We start from the raw sequence: 16571 nt of genomic DNA on the forward strand, positions 1-16571 counted from the left end.
AATAGTCGTTATAAAATTGATAGAACCTAAAATGGATGAAATACCAGATAGATGAAGACTAGAAATTGTTGAATAACTGCTCCTCCAGAATTAGTAATACCACTTAAGGACGGATAGACTGTCCAACCAGTGCCGCTACCCACTTCTACTAACGCTACCCACTTCTACTAAGGTTGAGCTTAATAGGAGCAAGAGACTTGGTGGCAACAACCAAAATGCAATATTATTTAATCCGAAAAATTTCAGGTCAGGTGCACCTATCAGAATTGGAATAGACCAATTACCAGATCCACCTATCATCGCCAACATAACCATAAAAAAGATCATTAAGAAAGTGTTAATGATCTTTTTAGGTAATAATTGTGGTATACTAAATATAAGGTTATTATTTATGTACCCAATGTAACATAAAAAAAAATACATATATTAAAAAATCAGAAAATCAGAAAATAAAAGAAATTTGATACTTAAACATAAATTAAAAACGAAAAAAGAACCCTAAATCGAGTGAATTTAACTTCATATCAAGAGTAGAGATGTCTAAGGGACCGGAAACCTTTCTCATCTTTGCCTCCTATTTCATCCTCATTATCGCAAAATTTTTCATTTCAGTGTTGGGGGATCGGAGATTCTTCAACATAATTTTTTTCATTTTTTATAGTTTTTTTTTTAAAATTATTCATTTCAAGAAATGGAAAACCTCATTAATAATATTTCATAAGCAAAAAGTATAATATAATGTTTAACCTAATTTCTTAAAACTCAAATGTTAATAGTACACGAGAGTAATTGTAATGGGCCAATCTCATGGAAGAGAGGACTAACAAGTCATGGAACACTTTGATGCACACAATCGATTACCATCAAAACAATGTTGTAGCACTGTTGGCCAAGAGGATGGATTGGTTTCTAAAACAACCCTTTATGTATGTGTAGGTTCAAACCTTAATAGGTGTAGAGGGAGAAGGAGGGAACGAGGAATGTTGTTTGTTACCTATGTTCATACTAGGAAATAACTTCCTTATTTAATGTTGTTCATACCTTATGTTCATACTAGAAAATAGAAGAACTTATGCATGCATGTTATGAAGGATGTTATGAATGATTTAAAATGAAAAGTATTGAGAAGGGTTTGTTGTACCTCCGGACCCAGCTAGTCTAACTATACAGGCCTAGGGGGTGTGCGAGCTGGGGTTACTTTCTCTTTTAAGATGATAAGTACGGACGCGTACACTATGATGATGATCACGCTTGCATGATATTTGAGGGTTTGTTTTACCTCCTGACGACTGGCAACTAGCCCAACTAACTATGATGATCATGCTTGCATGATATTTGAGGGTTTGTTTTACCTCCTGACGACTGGCAACTAGCCCCTATGATGATCATGCTTGCATGATATTTGAGGGTTTGTTTTACCTCCTGACGACTGGCAACTAGCCCAACTAACTATGATGATCATGCTTGCATGATATTTGAGGGTTTGTTTTACCTCCTTGGCAACTAGCCCAACTAACTATGATGATCATGCTTGCATGATATTTGAGGGTTTGTTTTACCTCCTGACGACTGGCAACTAGCCACTATGATGATCATGCTTGCATGATATTTGAGGGTTTGTTTTACCTCCTGACGACTGGCAACTAGCCCAACTAACTATGATGATCATGCTTGCATGATATTTGAGGGTTTGTTTTACCTCCTGACGACTGGCAACTAGCCCAACTAACTATGATGATCATGCTTGCATGATATTTGAGGGTTTGTTTTACCTCCTGACGACTGGCAACTAGCCACTATGATGATCATGCTTGCATGATATTTGAGGGTTTGTTTTACCTCCTGACGACTGGCAACTAGCCTAACTAACTATGATGATCATGCTTGCATGATATTTGAGGGTTTGTTTTACCTCCTGACGACTGGCAACTAGCCCAACTAACTATGATGATCATGCTTGCATGATATTTGAGGGTTTGTTTTACCTCCTGACGACTGGCAACTAGCCCAACTAACTATGATGATCATGCTTGCATGATATTTGAGGGTTTGTTTTACCTCCTGACGACTGGCAACTAGCCCAACTAACTATGATGATCATGCTTGCATGATATTTGAGGGTTTGTTTTACCTACGAACTGGCAACTAGCCCAACTAACTATGATGATCATGCTTGCATGATATTTGAGGGTTTGTTGTACCTACGGACGACTGCCAACTAGCCCAACTAGCCCAACTAACTATGATGATCATGCTTGCATGATATTTGAGGGTTTGTTGTACCTACGGACGACTGCCAACTAGCCCAACTAGCCCAACTAACTATGATGATCATGCTTGCATGATATTTGAGGGTTTGTTGTACCTACGGACGACTGCCAACTAGCCCAACTAGCCCAACTAACTATGATGATCATGCTTGCATGATATTTGAGGGTTTGTTGTACCTACGGACGACTGCCAACTAGCCCAACTAGCCCAACTAGCCCAACTAACTATGCAGGCCTAGGGGGTGTGCGAGCCGAAGGATGTGTGGGGTTGTGTCACATGAATGATTTAAAATGAAAAGTATCGAGGGTGTGTTGTACATCCGGACGTCTGCCAAGTAGCCTAACTATGCAGGCCTAGGGAGTGTGCGAGCCGACCTGGGGGTTACTTTCTCTTTTATGATGATAAGTACGGACGCGTACACTATGATGATGATCATGCTTGCATGATATTTGAGGGTTTTTTGTACCTCCTGACGGCTGCCAACTAGCCCAACTATGCAAGCCTAGGAGGTGTGCGAGCCCACCCGGTAATCCACATTTGCACGTGTGGGTCGGGTGTATAGGGAACTACACACCCAATTTGTCAAGACTAGATGCTCCTCTATAATAGTTTTAAAAGACAAGACATCCATGTATAGCTGCTAGTTAGATAAAAAAGAACATATCGTGTCACTTCTTTATAGCTCACCTCACCTAAGTTGGAACAAAAAGAACATCCAAATCCTAAAGGGATGATTATAAGATCTTTCATAAAATAAAATAAAAAAAAGAAACAATATTAAATTAATAATTAAATTGTAGAGTATTTTTTTAATTAATAAAAAAATGGAATATAATTATAAGGCCAATAATATAAAATAGTTGGCAATTGGTCTGAATATAACTTTGCTTACAACTCACTATAGATGAAACGCGTAAGAGTACTAAATAAACAAACAAATAAATAAAAAAGAAAAGTTTATTTATTTATTTATTTAAAATATGTTTATTTAATTAATCTTTTTAAAAACTATACAAAAAGTGCATTTAAATATTAATAACATATAACGTATTGTGAGATCTAAGAAAAGTTGCATCTCTCTCTCTCTTATTATATAACATAAAGTTTTTGTTTTCATTCTAACAATAAAAAAAATTATTTTTTGAACGGCTAGGGTTACCGATTTTCGCTCGATAGGCCATAGCTTTCTTCTAAAACAAATCGGTTATCGATTTGCTCTTTGGTTGAGTTGATGATCTTGATGTGATGGTAAAAAATAGTCTTGAGATTAGAGTTGTCTCCAATGTGACGGTAAAAAAAGAATCCTGAGATTAGAGTCGTCTCCAATATGACGGTAAAAGAATAGTCCTGAGATTAGGGTCGTCTCTCTTGGGGAGGTAAAAAAATAATCCTGAGATTAGGGTTGTCTCCAATGTGATAGTAAAAAAATAATCTTGAGATTAGGGTTATCTCCAATGTGACGGTAAAAAAACAGTCCTGAGATTAGGGTCGTCTCCAATGTGACGGTAAAAAAATAGTCCTGAGATTAGGTTGTTTCCAATGTGATGGTAAAAGAATAGTTCTGAGATTAGGGTCGTCTCTCTTGTGGAGGTAAAAAAATAATCCTGAGATTAGGGTTGTCTCCAATGTGATGGTAAAAAAATAATCTTGAGATTAGGGTTATCTCCAATGTGACGGTAAAAAAACAGTCCTGAGATTAGGGTCGTTTCCAATGTGACGGTAAAAAAATAGTCCTGAGATTAGGTTGTTTCCAATGTGATGGTAAAAGAATAGTNCTGAGATTAGGGTCGTCTCTCTTGTGGAGGTCATAAAATAATCCTGAGATTAGGGTTGTCTCCAATGTGATGGTAAAAAAATAATCTTGAGATTAGGGTTATCTGCAATGTGACGGTAAAAAAACAGTCCTGAGATTAGGGTCGTCTCCAATGTGACGGTAAAAAAATAGTACTGAGATTAGGGTTGTTTCCAATGTGATGGTAAAAAAATAGTCCTGAGATTAGGGTTGTCTCCAATGTGACGGTAAAAAAATAGTCTTGAGATTAGGGTCGTCTATGAAGCGACGGTAAAAAATTAATCCTGAGATTAGGGTCGTGTCCAATATGACGGTAAAAAAATAGTCCTGAGATTAGGGTCGTCTCCCTTGTGGAGGTAAAAAAATAATCGTGAGATTAGGGTTTTCTCCAATTACATTCTTTTAAATTTGTTGTGAATCCTATGATTTGTCTATCTCGTTATCCACGATTGCATCTGCTAGTGGATAGTTTTGATTATTATCGTCCATAGTTGCACTACGGATTCAACACGATTCGACACCTGAGATGACCCATGACCTTCAACATTGTCCTGCAACATGGTCACATTACTTACTCTTCGTTTCTAAGAGAGAAGAGAATCCCCACAGAAAAATACGAGTTCTTCTAGCATGCTAAATTCCTAGGAGGTCACTCAACATAGAATTACTCGAAGCAAGAAACGTTTAACCTTGAAGTTCTTATGATCGAGTCACTAAAAAACAAGGTGTAGCTTATTAATATAGACATTAACTTTCAATTTTTTTAAAGTTTTTCTGAGTTATCTTATTCTCAAAATTGTTCTCATCCGGACGTCGTCTTGGTTAATTTATGTATCCCTGTTTTACTCGGGTGTCACATTCACCAAACCATACTTTCAACCGTCCAAAATCATATTATTTATTCAAAATAATAATAATAATAACCCAAAATAATTAACTTGAGAAGGCTTGACAATATTATTACAACTTTTATATTCTAAACTATGATTTTTCTTTTTCCCTTTAATGTGAACTCACAAAAATATCTCTCCATTGTAATGAATATCCATAATGATTTCCAATATTACTTTTTCCTCAAAATATATTTTATCTCATATTTTAATGGTAAATCCAAAAACAATTTCAAAAAAATTGGTGGGGTTCAAAAAACAATAAATAATAATAATAATAATAATAAAAGTTCAATTTTTATTATTTATTTATTTATTTAGTAGGTATGTTAATTACCGATAAACTATGTTTAATTTTGTAAAAATTAAAATATTTTAATTTGTTCCGATGAATTTTTCCCTAGTAATTTATTAAGATTTATTGTACACTCTAAATAATTTTATTTCGAGAGTAAAAAAAAAAGAACGTACAAATATTTATTCAGTTAACGTGTTAATGTAACTGTAGCTTAACTTATTAAGCTATATGATTTTAATCGTATGATAATATGTTTAAATTTCTATTCGTAGAGCTCGGTATGATATGAATTTAATAATGTGTGTGATGAGTGTTTTAATATTTAATGACAAAAAAAAAAAAAAAAAAAAAAAAAAAATTGTAGTGTTTGGTTATGATTTAAAAAATTAGTAAAGTACTTTGTTTGTACAATTAATTAAAAATATTATTAAAAAAAATTTGGATTTAAATACTATTTTAGCATTCAAAATGGTTCGTTTTAAAAAATATAGAAACTAAAATAGACGTTTTGAAAGTCTCTCTAATGTCATTTATAATGACTCATGCTCGGGCTTTGAAATCAAGATTTGACACCTATGTGTCCCGACATTCACCTACCACATGGTCGCGTTACTTACTAAAATAGACGTTTTGAAAGTCTCTCTCAAGATTTAGAATCTAGATTTGGCATCTATGTGTCCCGACATTCCTCTGCGACATGGTCACGTTACTTACTCCTTGCTTCTAAGAGGGAAGATCATCCCCACAAACCAACACAAGTTCTTTCAGCATATTTTGTCTTTACTCACATGTATCTTAAGAAAATTATTGATAAGTCACCTAACATAGAATTGCTCCAAGCAAGACACACTTAATTTTGGCGTTCCTGTAACTGAGCTACCGAAAAAGTATATACACCTTGTTGATATAGGTATCCGACCCTTAGAACCGCCTTCATTCAAATATCTCTTAAAACTGTAGATTACTCTTTGAACTTTTAAGATCCAGCATTTAAGTCGTTTTACTTTAAACCGTATAACAATTGAATCTCTACTATTGTAATGACCCAGATCCACTACGGTTCTCCTCCCCAACCAATGTGAGACATCACAATCCACCCCCCATTCGGGGCCCAGTGTTCTTGCTGGCACTCGTTCCTTTCTCCAATCAATGTTAGATTGCCACCCAATCCACCCCCCTTCGGGGCCTAGCGTCCTTATTGGCATATAGTCCGGTGTCTGGCTCTAATAACATTTATAACGGTCTAGATCTACCGCTAGCAAATATTGCCCTCTTTGGACTTTCACTTTCAGGCTTCCTCTCAAGGCTTTAAAACGTGTCTGTTAGGGGAAGGTTTTCACACTATAACTCAAATAGTATCAATAAATTTCACATTTCTTTTCGATAATTAAATCATAAGAACTTCAAAGTTAAACATATTTTACTTTAAGCAATCTTACATTAATTGAACTTCTAAAAATTTTCTTAAGAAGCATGTGACTGATGACAAATTATACTGAAAAAGCTTGTGTTGGTATGTACGGATAGTCTTCCCAAGACTATTAAATCTTAGGTACACCGTGCTACACCAATTTTATGAAATTAAAAAAAAAATTACAAGATTACAACATAATTAGAGTACTTAATAAGTAATGAAAACAATTGATGTATGAAAGAGAGAAAAAAAAAAAAAAAAAAAAAAGGAATGAGAGATGTTAAATCAAATATGTGGGGGACACAAATGATTAGCAATTGCATAAGGACAAGCTGGAAAGTCTGACATGGAATGACACGTGGCAAAAAGGGGTTGGTGACAAATGGCCAAGGGCGGCTGACCTAAGGAGACAACCAAAGCTGGATTATAGGAGTGACAGAAAGCGACCTTTTCTAGAACAGACAGTTCTTTATGCTCTCAACTGTTTTATTATTGGTCGTTTAATTCTATTTTTTTTTTTTCACATTTTAACAAAGTTAAGTAATTAATATTAGCACAAAAATTAAGAAAAATAGATAATATGAGAGAAAAAAACACTCGATTAAAGTTCGACCTCTTTGCTAATGATTTACTCAAACGAGATTTAGAAGAAATTTTTGCTCGTGATTAGCAGCTCTCGTATGAAGAAAATATAATATTTACTTCTCACGAGCTTAAAACTTTATATAGAGATAGGTAATTTTTGTAGCAGTTTAAGCTATCACTAATGGTTCGGGCTCCCTTTCCCCCCGTTGGCAAGAAACCGATAACATGGACCTATTATCCCAGTTTACATGAAAATTAGCCACTCTCGTATGATGAAAATTAATATGCAATTTTCAAGTAGTTTAAGCTCCACCTGGCTCGATCTCCCATTCCCCCTGTTTGCAAGAAAACCAGAAAATAGACCTATTCCCCTTGATTTGCACGAAACTTAGCAACTCTCGTATAAGAAAATAAATATTTACTTCTCACAAGCTTAAAATTTTATATAGGGATATGCAACTTTCGTAGTAGTTTAACCTCTCACTAATGGCTAGGTCTCTCATTCCCCCCGATTTGCAAGAAAACCATACCATAAACCCATTCCCCTCGGTTTGCATGAAAATTAGCAACTCCCGTATGAAGAAAATAAATATTTACTTCTCACGAGCTTGACAATTTGACAATTTATATAAAGATATACAATTTTCGTAGCAGATAAGCTCTCAGCAATGGTTCAAGCTCCCATTCTCCTATCCTACGTGCTCTAAATGCACAATTTGAAAAAAAATTATGCAACGTAGAGCTACCATTACATAACTACCCAACGGTAATAATCACGCAGTATTACGTATTCTAAATTCATATGCAATAAGATTCAATATATCCAATATTACAACGATCCAAACCGACCCTCAAACCAGTTTTCCACCACATAACTTGCATTTAACACAAGTAAAAAACAAAACAAAAAGAAATCCACTAGAACAAGTTGAAAGAACATCATAGATTTCTCCAAAAATGTTGACCTAATTTGCTAGGGTTTGCAACATAAAATAAATAAATAAATAAATAAAAACAAAGCCTTGAAAGACAAAATTGCGGTGAGAGTAAGAGGAGAGGGGAGGTGGCGTGAAAACAATGGTTTCACGCCGTCCAAACAAACCTTTCTATTCATCTGCCACCCCACGCGCAATCAATACCCTTTTTCCTTTATTTTTATTTTTATTTCTTTCTTTATATATATATATATATATATATATATATGTATATATATATAGTCTCCATTTCATCTTTTTGTTCTTAAGTTCTTCCCATTTTCTCAATCCAAAGCTAACTTGAAGACATCACAAAAGCACCTGATTTCTCTGTGAGTTTATGTATGAATCTCTTCTTTTTCGTCTCATTTCTTTACCTTTTTTGTTTGTTCTTTCTCGTACGAGCGTTTTAGTTCATGGGTACGTTTAGATTCACGGGTCGAGTGAAGAAAAACTATTGAATTTGCCTCGTTCAATTAGGGTTTCGTGTAGGTTGATAAAATTATGTATGATTTTCTCTATTATACATTTAAAGTTTGGAATGAAACGTCAATTCAACAATTAGGGTTTGGTGCAGATTGATCAAAGTTTATCTGAGTTTCTCCATTGTACATTGAATGTGTCGAACGAAACGTCAGTTGCATTGTTGATATAACGTTTCATGTTCGGAATTTGGTACTTGTATGTCTCGACATTCTCTTGCATCCTAGGAAAATTAACAAAACGTCACCAATTTAGAATTGTTCTAAACAAAGCGAGGTTAACTTTGTAGTTCCTATGATTGAGGTATCGAGAAAGAAGGTACAAGTAGTAACTTTCCATTCTTTTCAAACATTTTTTAGTTATCCTCTCATCGGGATCGTTCTTTTTCAAATGAAGTCCTAGTTCATTCATTTATCCCTACTTTACTCGAGTATCATAGTTAACTGCATTGTCTCAACCTTTCAAGTAATCGCTCACGAATTTGAGTTGAATTTACTCAGGTTTGATCGGAAGAGTTAACCTTGTGAACACGAGCGCACGTGTGACCTAGAGAGGAGAGAGAAAAGGTGGTTGTAGTGTGAAAATGTCTGTAAACCACAAGAGGAGAGAGAGAGAGAGAGAGAGAGAGAGAAAAGAGAGTGAACTGCACTCAAAGAAATGTAACATGCTTTATGACAGCAAAAGTCAAGCTTTTCGGCCAACTTTTTTCATTTTATTTATAAAAAAAAACAGTAGCTTCACTTCATGCAGCCCAAAAACATCCCAAAATTAAGATTCTTGTCTCAAAACAGTTAAAAAACCAAATATTCTCTCTCTTTTTTCATGTTTTTTTTTTTTTTTTTGTGGGTTTTACTCATTATTGTCTGCCATTATACTGAAGTGTTGAGGATTAATGGGACGGAGTCCCACCTTCGTTAATTTAGGGAATGACCATGAATTTATAAGTAAGGAATACATCTCCATTGATATGAGGCTTTTTGGGGAAGTCCAAAGCAAAACCACGAGAGTTTATGCTCAAAGTGAACAATATTATACCATTGTGGAGAGTCGTGATTCTTAACATGGTATCAGAGTCGTGCCCCTAATTTAGTCATGTCAATAAAATTATCTAGTATCGAACAAATGAGGTACTTTGTTCGAGAACTCCAGAGAAGGAGTCGAGCCTTGATTAAGGGGAAGCTAGAGAGTCGTGATTCCTAATATGAACCACGTTAACAAATTCCCCAAATTCAAAACTTTCTCACGAGGATCATACCCAAAGCTTTAGGGTTTTGATTTTAATGGCTGATTTCTATATATATCTATGCAGAAGAACGCCATCAATGGAGATCTTGGAGTCATGTGTGCCACCAGGCTTTAGATTTCATCCAACCGAGGAAGAACTTGTTGGGTATTACCTTAAAAGGAAGATCAACTCACAAAATATTGACTTAGATGTCATAATGGATATTGATCTTTACAAAATGGAGCCATGGGACATTCAAGGTAATTGAATTTACAATACTTAGTCAAGTTTTTAGTGGATAGTTAGCTTCAAATCCATGTTTTGATTCATTTTCTAAACATAATCCATTTCCCCTACTTGGACTTTCTCATTACCCCTATGAACACTAGCCTCCACTTTTTCACTTTGATCCATTTGAAAGCTTTTGAGTTTTTTTGGTTTGTTTTCATACTACTTTATCGAATCCACTTTGTGGGTAATCCGTTCGAGACGGTGTTTGATAGCTATTTTGTTTTGGGTTTTATGTTTTTTCGAAATTACGCTTGTTTCTTTGCAATTTTCTGATATGTTTTTTTGTGAAATCTCACATAAGTTGGGGAGGAGAACAAAACATTCTTTACAAGAGTGTGAAAACCTCTCTCTACCAAACATGTTTTAAAAACTTTGGGGGAAGCCGGGAAGGAAAGCCTAAAGAGGACAATATCTGTTAGCGGTGGGCTTGGACTTTTACATTTGTCACCTACCCTTAAAAATACGTTTGACTTAGAAGATTGATAACCCTTTTTTCAGAAGTCACGTCAAACTCACTTTTACGTTTATAATCGTGCAGCTAATTGTAAATTTGGATACGAAGAGCAGAAGGAGTGGTATTTCTTTAGTCATAAAGACCGAAAATACCCGACGGGAACTCGAACGAACCGAGCTACAAGTGCGGGATTTTGGAAAGCCACAGGGAGGGATAAGGCAGTTTTGTCAAAGAATAGAGTGATTGGGATGAGAAAGACATTGGTGTTTTATAAAGGTCGAGCTCCAAATGGTAGAAAAACTGATTGGATTATGCATGAATATCGTCACCAAACCTCCGAACTTGCTCCTGTTCAGGCAAGTTTCTACAATTTGTGAATCTTTCGAAAAACCTGGTCGATTCAACGAGATTTTCAACGTTAACGACACGATTGTTATCTCTTTAAAACATGTATATAACTCGAGATTTTTGTTCGATACATGCAGGAAGAAGGTTGGGTGGTTTGTAGAGCCTTCAAAAAGCCAAGCCCTAATCAAAACCAAGCCATTGGAGCTTGGAATAGCTATCAACATCATGGCTTATATTATGATCTCAAAAACAACAACAATAGTACATTTTCAGATGCCATGACCCCAACCCACATGGTCAACTCGTCAGACCAACTCCAAAATTATCATCTTCAACTACAACAACAACAACAAAATTACCAACTCGTCCAATTACCGAGTCTCGAGAGCCCGACGCTCTCAACGAACTTTGAGACTAACGAGACAAAGAGAAATAACAATAACAATCACAACGACCCGTGCCTCGAATGGAACGTTAATTTGGACGACATACTCTGTTCGTCGCAAATTGTGGAAACATCGTGTTCTTCTTACCCTAATTTACCCGAAACTTTTGTTGACTTTTGTAATGATATATGAACACTAAAAAGGCTGGAAGATATTTAAAAAACTGATTTTAGAGTGTTTTTTTTTTGTAAGTATAAAGAGAGAGATCAGATACAAAGTGAATGGTCTTTCTTTATTGAAACAGATATGTGATTGATTAGGGTTTATGAGAAAGTTGTTTTGAATTGTAAATGTATCACTGTCATGTAGATAAATTAATTTTCATTTGCATGTAGTGATCCAATCAAGTTGGTTTTCTTAAAAATAAGAAGTTTATTTGTGTTTAGTCGTGTATCCCTCTTTTTACATGGTTGTTATCGGTCAACTAGCTTCGATTTTAGTTATTTTTTTGTTAACTATAAACTAACACGAGTCATTTTAACCTAATTTTTCATAGAAGATAGTCTAAGAGTGAGCGTGTGCTAGCTGAAGGATAAGTCCAAGGGGTACGTATACGCTCGCTTGGTGGGTTCATGTGCGTGTACATTGCCTTTTGATGGTAACTTGAACACTCTACACCCGAATATTTAAAGAAAAAAAAAGAAATATAAAAGTAAAAAAATAATTGGGTTAAAAATTAACAAAAGAACAAATAGGTAAGTTTGCCCCTCCGACCATAAAAGAGGTCCTTAAACCCTAGCCCCTAGCGGCAAAGAAAGAAAAAAACAAAGAGAAAGTTTGAGAGTAAGCAAGAAAACCGCCGCCGGAAATCTCATCGGACCACCACCGGAAGTCACCGCTAGCCACGATCTAATGACAAGGACTTCTTCTTGGAAAGAAGAAGAAGATGTTGGCCTTCAGAGTCCCGTTTTCCGTCAAGAGATCGAGAAAATCAGCAAGGTAAGATCTTGATCATTTTTCTCAAATCTAGAACTCTCCGTTGTGAATCAAGGTCTGAAATTTTGATATGTTAATTCTCCACAAAATTCATGAAGGAAACTAGCCGGAATTCTGGTTCGAAGGTGAAGATCCGAGCCGATTTCCAAGAACGGGGGAGAGAGAACTTTCTGGCAAGTCATGTGTCAAACTGGCCCAGTGAACCGCGACTGCAGAATCTGACCCGCACGTGACACCCGTGACTAGACGTTGGCTGGGCATGAGGACACGTGGCGGCACGTGGGAACGCGTGAGTTTCTATCTTCCGTCTGTCCAACTTCTGTTTGCCCGATTTTTGTTTTTACGCGAATAGGGACTGAATTGGGAAAAATCAGTATTTTGGACTCCTTAAGGTCATGAAAACGCTAGCAAAGGGGCACACGTCAACCATGTAAGTCACCACAGGGAACCTAGGAAGAAATACTTGTAGGAATCACCTTGGTATGCATGCATGCTAGATTAGTTTCCTTATGTGATTAGACTTTTCTATGTTGTGAGTTTAAGTTGCAAAGCACATGTTGTATGACCAGTTACCTATGCTTCCACGATAAGTTAAACATGCTTTATGCTTCCGCTTAGTGTGGTAATTGCTTATGCATGCTGAAAGGAAAATGGGTAAATTGTGAATTATCTAAGTGTTGCTTGTATACTTTAAGCTTCTGCTATACGGATACACATGTTTAGTTCATGTTGAATAGGTGAACTCCGCGTTTCGGGCACTTGAGGGATGACATCGCCCCGTTGAACGCAAACTCCGCTTACCAGGTGCCTGATGGAGGCTATCTCCCCGTTGAGTTTGCATGTCTAATTTGCATAAACTATGTGTGATAATGTTAGACGGCGGTTACATGCACACTGTTATTTTCCATAACCCATTACTAATGATAAGCCTAGGGATGGATTGCATCCATGCTAGTACAATTGCCTTAGTTTAGCTTTCCATGAATGAGACTCAATAGATCGATTGTTATGAGCGTATTGGGTGAATTATCTGGGTGTTGCTTGCATGCTTTAAGCTTCCACTATACGTATGCATATGTGTAATTCATGTCTGAATTGTGACTTTTGCGTTCCGGGCGCTCGAGGGATGATGTCACCCCCTGAGCGCGGACTACGCGTTCCGAGTGCTTGACGGAGGCCATCATCCCATGACGCATGCGTGTTTAGTTGGCATAAGTTATGTATAATGATGTTAGTCGACGTCTGCATGCACACTCTGTTATTTTCCATGACTCATTACTATGATAAGCCTAGGGATTTGTAGTTAAGAGCGACAAGTCACTCAGTTAGGTACAACCTTCCCCCTAGGAACCTAACAATTTCCATGGCGAAGAAGTACCTTGAGTGTTCTTAGACTGCTAGTTGTCTGAACGACCTCTATATCTTCATGGGGGGAACCAGAGGTTCCTGATCAGTTCTTACTGCTCCTAGCCGTTTCACATGGGAAATGTGTCCCTGTTAGCTGCACGGGAATTGGTTGGGTCGCGCCCCCCCTAGGGGACTATCATGGGTTTAGGAGGTACTCAGCACACCCCTAGGCTAGATACCATGTAGTCTCAGATAGCATGCAGAGGTAGCACCTCATAGAGAGCGTCGGTCATGTCAGCTTAGCGTAAGGAACCCTTAGGTATCAAATGAAAGGATGGAGAACCTGTGAAGCTCCAAAGAGCAAGTCCCAAGGGGTGAGCCCCGAAAGGACTAAGACCAGAACCAGATGTCCTAAAGCCAATTAGAAGACCGTGAGAATTTTGTTAAGTTAGGATGCGATTAGGGCTTACAAGTAGGTGGCTTACTGAGTATAATTTTTATACTCATCCCATTCTTCCCTTTTTTTTTTTTTTTTTTCAGGTGTTCGCTGGCTGCTGGTCGAGGTAGAGGAGTGTTCTAGAGCTGTACAGTCACAGAGGGGGTTGTTCCGGAGTGTCCGTCCCTTTTCGGTCTTTTGGAGTCTTTTGTAAAAATTTCTTTATATTTGTATTTTCTCTTATTTTGTAAATTTGAATCCTCTTTTTAAACATTTGAAATTTTCCCTCTTGTTCTTCTATTTTGATTTTATTGAATTTAGTTTTTATCTTTTACTCCTCTTTTCTCTTTCTCTTTGTTTGTTTTCGATTTAGTCTTTTGAGTCACATTTCGAATTTCAAAGCCTCGAAATTCAGGTCGTGACTGAAAAATGTCTTCATAAACTAACACGAGTCATTTTAACCTACTTTGTTACAAAAGATAGTCCAAGAGTGAGTGTGTGCTAGCTGAAGGATAGGTCAGGGGGTACTATAAGCTCGCTTGATGGGTTCATGCGCGCGTACGTTGCCCGTTTCTTGTAACTTGAACACTCTAAGAGTGAAGACTATCTTCATAAACTAATACGAGTCATTTTAACCTACTTTGTCACTCGAAGATAGTCTAAAAGTGAGTGTGCGCTAGCTGAAGGATAGGCCCAAGGGGTACGTATATGCTCGCTTGGTGGATTCATGCGCGAGTATGTTGCCTGTTGCTTGTAACTTGAACACTCTAAGAGTGAAGACTATCTTCATAAACTAACACAGGTCATTTTAACCTACTTTGTTACAGAAGATAGTCTAAGAGTGAATGTGCGCTAGCTGAAGGATAGGCCCAAGGGGGTACGTATATGCTCGCTTGGTGGGTCCATGTGAGCATACATTGCCCGTTGCACGTAACTTGAACACTCTAAGAGTGAAGACTATCTTCATAAATGAACACGACTCATTTTAACCTACTTTGTTACAGAAGATAGTCTAAGAGTGAGCGTGCGCTAGCTAAAGGATAGGCCCAAGGGATATGTATACACTCGCGTGGTGGGTCCATGCGCGCGTACGTTGCCCGTTGCTTGTGACTTAAACACTCTAAGAGTGAAGACTATCTTCATAAATTAACACGAGCCATTTTAACCTACTTTATCACAGAAGATAGTCTAAGAGTGAGCGTGCGCTAGCTGAAGGATAGGCTTAAGGGGTACGTATATGCTCGCTTGGTGGGACCATGTGCGCGTACGTTGCCTATTGCTTGTAACTTAAGCACTTTAAGAGGGAAAACTATCTTCATAAACTAACATGAGTCATTTTAACCTACTTTGTCACAGAAGATAGTCTAAGAGTGAGTGTGTGCTAGTTGAAGGAAAGGCCCAAGGGGTACGTATACGCTCACTTGGTGGGTCCATGCGCACGCATGTTGCTTGTTGCTTGTTACTTGAACACTCTAAGAGTGAAGACTATCTTTATAAACTAACACGAGTCATTTTAACCTACTTTGTTACAGAAGATAGTCTAAGAGTGGGCATGCGCTAGCTGAAGGATAGGCTCAAGGGGTCTGTATACGCTTGCTTTGTGGGTCCATGCGCCCGTACGTTGCCCGTTGCTTGTAACTTAAACACTCTAAGTGTGAAGACTATCTTCATAAACTAACACGAGTCATTTTAACCTACTTTGTCACTGAAGATAGTCTAAGAGGAGTGTGCGCTAGTTGAAGGATAGGCCCAAAAGGTACGTATACGCTTGCTTGGTGGGTCCATGCGCGCATACGTTGCCCGTTGCTTGTAACTTGAACACTTTAAGAGTGAAGACTATCTTCATAAACTAATATGAGTCATTTTAACCTACTTTGTTCTCACTTACATCTTTCCTACGAGATTACCCACATGAAAATACTTCAAGTCAACCATGCTAAAATTTTGAGTTCGGACAGCTCAAGACAATGAAAAGGAAAGTGCACCTTAGAAAGTGGGGAGTTGGACTCCATTAGAAAAGCCAAGCCGCCCATAACGCTATTAAGACATGGAGAGCTACCTTAGTCATTTGTAGGTGCCAAAAGGTCTTCTAGGTTCCTAGGGTGCCAAGGTGGCTTAAAATACGGACTTTCAACTTTATGATTCTCTGCTCTAATTCCTTGGACTTTCTTTGTAACGACCCAAATTTCCTATTAAAATCAAAGTTGCCACTACATACATGACGTATCTACACTGTGCGAGAAATTCATTTAAAACATTTCATAATGAGGCCATGCACTAACACGTTCATACTAAAGTCATTAAGACAATATTATAATAAAATAAATAAACACGAAAGTAAATAAAACTAAGAAAGTAAAATCTTTACCATGATCTACAAA

At 37.2% G+C, this 16571-nt stretch overlaps 1 protein-coding gene and 1 long non-coding RNA gene across 2 annotated transcripts in view; both read left to right on the forward strand.

Moving 5' to 3' along the window:
• Positions 1-16571, forward strand: part of LOC111477170 — a 26615-nt gene continuing 10044 nt past the window's right edge. Inside the window, exons 1-2 of the long non-coding RNA XR_002717227.1 lie at positions 1-93; positions 15242-15247. This is a non-coding gene — a long non-coding RNA (uncharacterized LOC111477170). The remainder of the gene's footprint in view (positions 94-15241; positions 15248-16571) is intronic.
• Positions 8516-11792, forward strand: LOC111477167 (NAC domain-containing protein 30-like). The gene is made up of 4 exons (XM_023121188.1): positions 8516-8556; positions 10017-10192; positions 10762-11033; positions 11163-11792. The coding sequence occupies exons 2-4, from the start codon at positions 10030-10032 to the stop codon at positions 11601-11603; spliced, it is 876 nt and encodes a 291-aa protein (XP_022976956.1). The 5' UTR covers positions 8516-8556; positions 10017-10029; the 3' UTR covers positions 11604-11792.

Source organism: Cucurbita maxima, unplaced genomic scaffold, assembly GCF_002738345.1.
Source record: "Cucurbita maxima cultivar Rimu unplaced genomic scaffold, Cmax_1.0 Cma_Scf00003, whole genome shotgun sequence".
Taxonomy (NCBI): domain Eukaryota; kingdom Viridiplantae; phylum Streptophyta; class Magnoliopsida; order Cucurbitales; family Cucurbitaceae; genus Cucurbita; species Cucurbita maxima.

What these genes read in the sequence shown, in the direction of transcription:
- LOC111477167 (XM_023121188.1), top strand. Translation starts at nt 10,030, where the DNA reads ATGGAGATCTTGGAGTCATGTGTGCCACCAGGCTTTAGATTTCATCCA. An exon ending in GGAGCCATGGGACATTCAAG is followed by an intron (nt 10,193 to 10,761) that starts GTAATTGAATTT and finishes ATAATCGTGCAG; the next exon opens with CTAATTGTAAATTTGGATAC. An exon ending in CCGAACTTGCTCCTGTTCAG is followed by an intron (nt 11,034 to 11,162) that starts GCAAGTTTCTAC and finishes CGATACATGCAG; the next exon opens with GAAGAAGGTTGGGTGGTTTG.